This window comes from Petaurus breviceps, unplaced genomic scaffold (genome assembly GCF_028583685.1).
Source record: "Petaurus breviceps papuanus isolate PSGF00001 unplaced genomic scaffold, PetGlider_PUasm1.0 551, whole genome shotgun sequence".
Lineage (NCBI taxonomy): Eukaryota > Metazoa > Chordata > Mammalia > Diprotodontia > Petauridae > Petaurus > Petaurus breviceps.
In genome coordinates this window covers 43293656-43300425 of record NW_027186372.1, presented here as the reverse complement: position 1 = coordinate 43300425, position 6770 = coordinate 43293656, and the positions used below count along the sequence as shown (strand labels likewise).

The following is a 6770-nucleotide window of genomic DNA, read 5'->3' as shown; positions in this document are numbered from 1 at the left end:
CCTGGGGGACAAATGCCTGAAGCTGAAAGTTTTAGTTACCACTACTATTTACCAGACACCCTATGGCCCACATGGAAAAGTTAACCAAACGTAAGGGAAAGCTATCCCCCAGGCACTGGAGATGGGTCATACAGTGGCATCCCACCTGCAAATTCTAGGCAATCTGTCTGTCTCTCCACTACAACCTCTCCCACCCCCCCACCCCTCCCATCCCATCTGTCTTCCTCTCCCAAGTTTTCCTTCCCTCCTCCCCATCTTTCCCACAGGGCTTGGTGGGGGGTGGGAGAGGGAGGGACATGAAGGAAAACAAAATGTATCACTACTTTATGATGTCCTTAAAAATGCTTTTGAATTCTTCCACAAGAGGCTGTCTAGCAAAATGGCAGGTTAAATTGGGAATATTTCAAGCGTGAAGCTAAATCTTTGTCCCTCCTATGTGTACCCTCCCTCATTTGACCTGTCCACCCCACAACTCACTACTTTTATTAGCTAAAGATAGCAATCAGGCTTCCAAGATGAGATTTCTTTGGTCAGCAAAGTAAAGATACAACAACAAACATATAAAGAACCAAAGAAATTTCAAAGTAAATCCATCAAAAACAGAAAGAGAGTTGGCAGAGTATTTTACATAGCAGAGTGAACAAAATAGGTCCCAACCTTTTCCCAGTCTCCTGTTTAATAATCCCCAGGAAACTGGAAGAAGTGTTAGAGGAAGAGAGAATAATTAAAGGGATGGTGTCTAAATACTGACAACAGGGGACACATCTTGCCATGAATTTCTCTGCAATCATTCTTTCCAGAGGCAGAGAGCACAAAGTTCAGTGGCCAACACTGTGCTGTAAGCAACTTAGTCAGCCCGGGCGTTGAGCCCCCATTATCTCCCCTGCCCTGCTAATCATTCACATGACTGCAAGGCTCTGTTCCTCCTGGGAGCCCCAAGTCCGGGTCAGAAAGTTGCCTTTGTCTCAGATAACATCTTCCTACTGTAGGCCCTTAAAAAAGCACTCACCCACATACTCATCCATATTAAATGTCTTCACGTAAGTGAAGGAGAGGTCCCCATTCTTATAATACTCAATCAGCTTCTTGTAGCATTGAAGAGGAGTGCTCCCTAGAAGAAAGGGAAGTTAGTGAGGGCTCCTTCTAGAGGTCTAGGGGTTTGTTAGCATTGCCTAGAAGCCAAAACCATGACTTGAAGAGACCTTTTCTTGGGATCAGGCCTATCTATCCCAGGTCAGATCAGAAGCTCTAGTCTTCTTTTTCCAACTAACTACACCTCTTTATCTTTCCAGAAAGTCTGACTGGAGGGAATTCTCACCCCCTTTGTCTTCACTACTAGACAATCTCAAGTTTAAGTTGGAATTCAGCCAACTCTAGCCCACCTTGAAGCTTTCTTTCTCTAACACCTTTTGAGTTTATCTTGCACGCATTTATTGTGAGATTGTGTATCACAATTTAATACATTCTTATTATAGTACACCCAGACACACAAGTCTCTTTCCCCCACTAGACTATAAGCCTTCTGTAGGTAGGTACTGTCTTGCTTCTCTTGGCCAGCCACATTCCAGGCATAAGGAAGGTTTGCTTTGCATAAATTTTTGGCCTCCAGGGAGCCCCAGTGCGACTGGGACCATCCCACTGCCCTTGTTTCTTAAGAGAGTCACTGCCCAAATTCTATAGCCCTTGGCCATCAGCTCTAATGACTGAGGCTTCAGAGAGAAAAGCCAATGCTCATCACTCCAGAAGACTTCCCAACACTGCCACATAGTCTTCATACACTTAATGAGAAAAAAGAATTGGGCCTATGACCATCCATGTCCTACAAAGCTTGTGCCCACAGAAGACATCGGATGACTTCCGTGTGATGATATGTTGATAGTGGCCCAGAGTAATGGGAATGTAAATTTTAAAAATCTTCCCTGCCCCTAGGCTAAAGTGCACCTGGAGCTTGGGGTGGGAGGCTTGTTTTTCAGTAGATACTTTTTGATTGCCCAGTGGGTCAATAAGGTTGTTACATTCTCTGAGCCAGGAGAAGGCTATATAAGCCCTGATGTGTAGCTTTGTTTTGGGGCTCACTTTGAGGTGTTCTGTGATTTGATATAGATTCTGGGAAGCCGTTGTTCAGAGCCCCTGGCTTTGAAAAACCCAGATGTTGATTTGGTATGGATGTAATGGTTGGACAGTTTGGAAATCTGTCTACTTGATCTGTTTCTCTGACTTGATAATTCTGTCTGTGTATTCTTAAGTTTGGGGTGCTGACCTTTTTCCCCTGAACTAGGTAAACGAGATACATGTTTGACTGATTAAAGTAAGCTTGTTAACCCATTTTGAGTTGCTTTCCTTTATCAAAGCAGATCCAAGAACCTGTGTGAGCAGCCACCCTAGGGACGCCAGGGTGCTTGCTGCTACACCCAGCCGCTTGAACAAGGCTATAATGGAGTCTTTCAGAGGTTAGGACACCAAGCCACCGGGAAGCCAAGATCAAAGATCAGATGCCCTTGTGAACAAGGAAAACTTCTATCCCACAAAATGCTAGGGAAACGAGGTAAGAGAGTAGAAATGGCTCAATATAAAATCCATCCTCACTGTAAGGAAAATAATTCAGTGCTCAAGCCTTATGTCTGGTAAGTCAGTAATTTTACAGAATTCTCTCTGGATAAATAATTGCAGTTCACATTTATATAGTATATAGTTTGCCAAGCAAGCACTTTGCCCACCTTGTTTCATCCTCAAAAACCTTTGAAATAGGTGCAATTATCATCTCCATTTTTCTTTTGGGAAAGCTGAGTTGAGGCTCAGAGGTTAAGTGACTTACCCAGTCACTAAGCTAGTCCACATCTAAAGTAGGATTAGAACCCAGATCTTCCAACTGAGTCTAGCACTCAATCTACTACACTAAGACAAAAACAACATTATTAGTTTCTTGACTAGACCAAGTGGGTCATGTTTGCTTTTCTATTTAGCAGGATCCTAGACAAAGCAGTAAACAACTGCTCCCCATTTGCAAAGAAAACAGGGCAGGAGGGAACAGGCTAAAAGTGGAGAAGTATTCTAGGTTAGAAGGAAGAATTAATTAAAAGTTATGAGATGCTACAGCTTCAAAAAGTCAGTCCTGCACTAGCCCAGTCTGAACTGCAATAAGTAAACTACTCTATTGTCCTAGTAATGGCGGTGTCTGCTCAAAGTGCCTCCATTCATCTCCTGGCTACCCCAACCTGGTCCCTGCTTATCTGGCACATCTGTGGCCTTCTGGGGATGGCTCTCCACCTCCTTTCCTGTTTATGTCCAATGAATCTAACTGAATTGCCCCTTCAAGGACCTGTCCTGTTTCCCTCTATTTTTTTTTTTTTGGAGGAGAAAAGGCAACTGGGGTTAAGTGATTTGCCCAAGGTCATACAGCAGTTAAGTGTGTAGTGTCTGAGGCCGCATTTGAACTCAGGTCCTCCTGACTCCAGGGCCGGTGCTCTATTCACTGTGTCATTTAGCTGCCCCTGAAATAAAAAGCTTAGTGCTTATATAAATTCCAAGTTTCTTCTACTATACTCCATGACCCCAAAAGAGCAAAGCAAAGAGGTCTAGGGAGCCCCAATAGATGGTTTTATAGCTTCACCAATGACTTTAGCATCTCAGCTATTCTAATCTAGATCAATAATTTGAGCAAAAGTTGTTGAGGAGTAAAGGAGTACCACATGGCTGAGAGGAGAGAGGGATGTGTCTTGAATATGGATGGGCTCTTATATTCCATTCCTAAGGGGAGCTACAACTTTTTAGCTATAAGTTAGTTTAGTTTAGCTAGGTAAGCTCAATCAAAAGTTACTTCTAACCCCAGAAAGCAATACCAGACCGAAGGGCAATTAATGTAGAGTTGTTTTTCTGGAATGGTTTAAAGGGTGTCATGCTGGAGGCAGAGATGGACCGATGAGCTCTGGAAGTTCCTTGTAGTCCCTCCTACAACCATTAGTGTTTTGAGAATCTCTGTAGGATGAGAAATGCTGCACAAGGAACCCCAAACCCTTCTGCTGACTGAACAAAGCTGCTGGGACTTCTCACCTCCAGACACCTCATCCTCCCCACTAATACCATCCTACCACATCCCCCCAATAGGGCCCTGTAACCTACCTGTAGGAAGCCCCAGGGTGAAATACCTGTCAGGGCCTGGTTGAAACTGGATGATTCGGTTTCTGATATACTTGGCAGCCCATTCACTGGCCTGAAGGGAATCATCTAGGATGATAAGTTTCATTGTATCCTATATGGGAATTTACAAGGAAAAAGACAACTGAAGCAAATGCTCCCCCTAAACCAGCCACCAAGTAAGTCCCAGGGAGTTCTGAGCTGTTGATATATAATATACCACAACCCTCTTACCCTGCTGCCACCCCATCCCAAATGCTCATCCACACGTCTAAGAGGCCCATCCTGGCAGACCCCATCACCTGCCACCCAGTGCTGGAGACAAAGGACCCTGGGGACAACTGGCTGACCCTGGGACATCCTAGAAAATAATAATGGCTGGCATGTAAATAGCATTCCTATGTCTCATTTCATTTGATCTATGGACCAGAGAAAATAAGAGTCTTTGAATGAATGAGGCAACATATGCTTATATGGGAGACAGATTTAGGTTGAACAGGAAGAACTTTCCAACAATTAAGGGTCATCCTACAATAAAACAAGCTGTCCCTGTAAGTAGTGAGCTCCCAGACAAGAGGTATCTAAGCTGAGACTTAGATCAGTCAATTAACCAACAAGCTTTAGTAAGCACTTAGTATGTTCCAGGCACTGTGCTCAGGTAATGGGTATAGAAGACAAAAGTGAAGGATCTTATCTACAGATGACCACTTGCCCCATTTGTTAGGGAAGATATGCATCCATCTGGAACCTTTTCGAAGTTCCATGATTCTGTAACTGTCTAGGAAGAAAGGATCATTTCACAGTTCCTGTAGTATGCGGTATATATTATACACCCATTTCTAAATCCAGCACTCCATTCTAACCTCACTTGCAGGTGATTTCCAAGGGAACTGAGCTGGCAGTACCAAGTTCAAATTTCAGAGCAGAGGATAGTGTGAAATTTAGTGGAATTTGGAGTTAGAAGAACAAAGCACTTTAAAATTCTGGTTCTGCTCTCTACAGATATAGCTAAGAGGTGAGTGGCAGATAGAACGAAGGGCTTGAGTCATCTTCCTGAGTTCAAATCTGGCCTCAAACACTTCCTAGCTGTGTAACCCTGGGCAAGTCACTTAACCCTCTTTGCCTCAGTTTCCTCATCTGCCAAATGAGCTGGAGAAGGACATGTCAAATCACTCTAGTTTCTGCCAAGAAAACCCCAAATGGGGTGATGAAGAAGAGTCAGACAGGAATGAACACCTCAAACTGTTCCTTGCAATCTTCCTGCCCTCGAATAAATCCTCTCTGGGCCTCAGGTTCCTCACCGCTTAAATGAAGGACTGGATGAGATGACCCCTAAAATTCCAACCTAGGTTTCTAGCAGCTCAAATCTTTGATTATGTGACTCAAGGTCCAAAAGATTATAATATTTGTCCTTCGTATGGGTTACATAAAGCGATTCCTGCGAGAACAAGAATTAAATTAAACAATAGGCTAAACAAATCAAAAATATTATTCCAATGGGCAAAGCTTTTTTTTTTTTTTTCCTGCATCTGCCACCCTTAGTGCACAGCGTCTGGCACATTTGTTGTTCGGTCACATACGACCCTCCCTGACTCCCATTTGGAGTTTTATCTGCAAAGATAATGGAGTGATTTGCCATTTCCTTCTCCAGCTCATTTTGCAGATGAGGAAACTGAGGCAAACAGGTTTAAATGCCTTGCCTAGGGTCACTCGGTTAGTTAAGTGTCTGGGGCTGCATTTGAACTCAGGGCTTCCCGACTCCAAGCCCGACACAATCTACTACCCCACCTGGCTGCCCCACCAGACGATAGGCGTTTAATAAGTGCTGGTAAACTTGACGCTGAAGGCACACAAAAAGAAGAAAAGGACTGCTTTCATTCTCGGATCGCCATCGCCCCTCCAGTTTCTCTTTCACTCTGGGGCAGGAAAGCCGAAGCCGAGGTTCTCGGGCTTGAGGGTCCCAGGTCAGGTCCTGTGGAGTTCCCGTCTCCGGGGGCTGAGGGAGGGCAGGAGCTCCCCCAGCCTGCTCCAGCCTGCAGCTTCCCACAGCTGCCGGGCGGAGGCTGGAGTAGCACGCCCCCCGCGCCCCCGCAGCCGCAGGAGCCACAGCAGCAGCGGAGCCCAGAGCTCGCTGCGGCGCGCACTCTCGGCCCGGCTGCGCACGCCCTCGCCTCCCCCATACCCCGCACGCCGCACGCCGCACGCCTCACTTACTGGTCCCTAGCTTCCGAGCTCCTGCAATGCCGGAGACTGCGAGTGCAACTCCTTCTTTCGGGCTAAAGTCATATGACTATCAGGTCACGTTGCAATGGATGCTGACTCAGCATCCTTCCACTTCCCCACCCGACCCTGGTCCCCTGCTCCGGCCCGGGCCACGCCCAGGCTCCCTACACGTGCCCAAGGACAGGGCACCGGACTCAGACTTTACCTCCTAAAAGCCCGGGGGCAGAGTCTAGCATTGGAGCTGCCTCCCTCGGGATTCTGGGGTTTGACTGAGAAATCTTCCAGTCCAGGAGGATTTTTAACTTTATGGACCCCTGCTTGGTGCAGTTTACCTTTTCTGAATACTCTATAAATGCATAAAATAAAACGAGGTTACAAAGGAAACCGCTTATATTGACGTAATTGACATTAAA

At 45.6% G+C, this 6770-nt stretch overlaps 1 protein-coding gene across 1 annotated transcript in view; it reads right to left on the bottom strand.

Annotated features, from left to right (window-relative positions):
- The window catches only part of GNPDA1 (glucosamine-6-phosphate deaminase 1), a 15729-nt gene extending 9232 nt beyond the window's left edge, over window positions 1–6497 (bottom strand). The window contains exons 1-3 of the mRNA XM_069102705.1: window positions 6349–6497; window positions 4120–4249; window positions 1010–1111 (exon numbers count right to left, since the gene is read on the bottom strand). Of these exons, the coding sequence (XP_068958806.1) occupies window positions 1010–1111; window positions 4120–4243 (226 nt within the window). The 5' untranslated portion in view covers window positions 4244–4249; window positions 6349–6497. The remainder of the gene's footprint in view (window positions 1–1009; window positions 1112–4119; window positions 4250–6348) is intronic.
- Window positions 6498–6770: the final 273 nt, after the last annotated feature.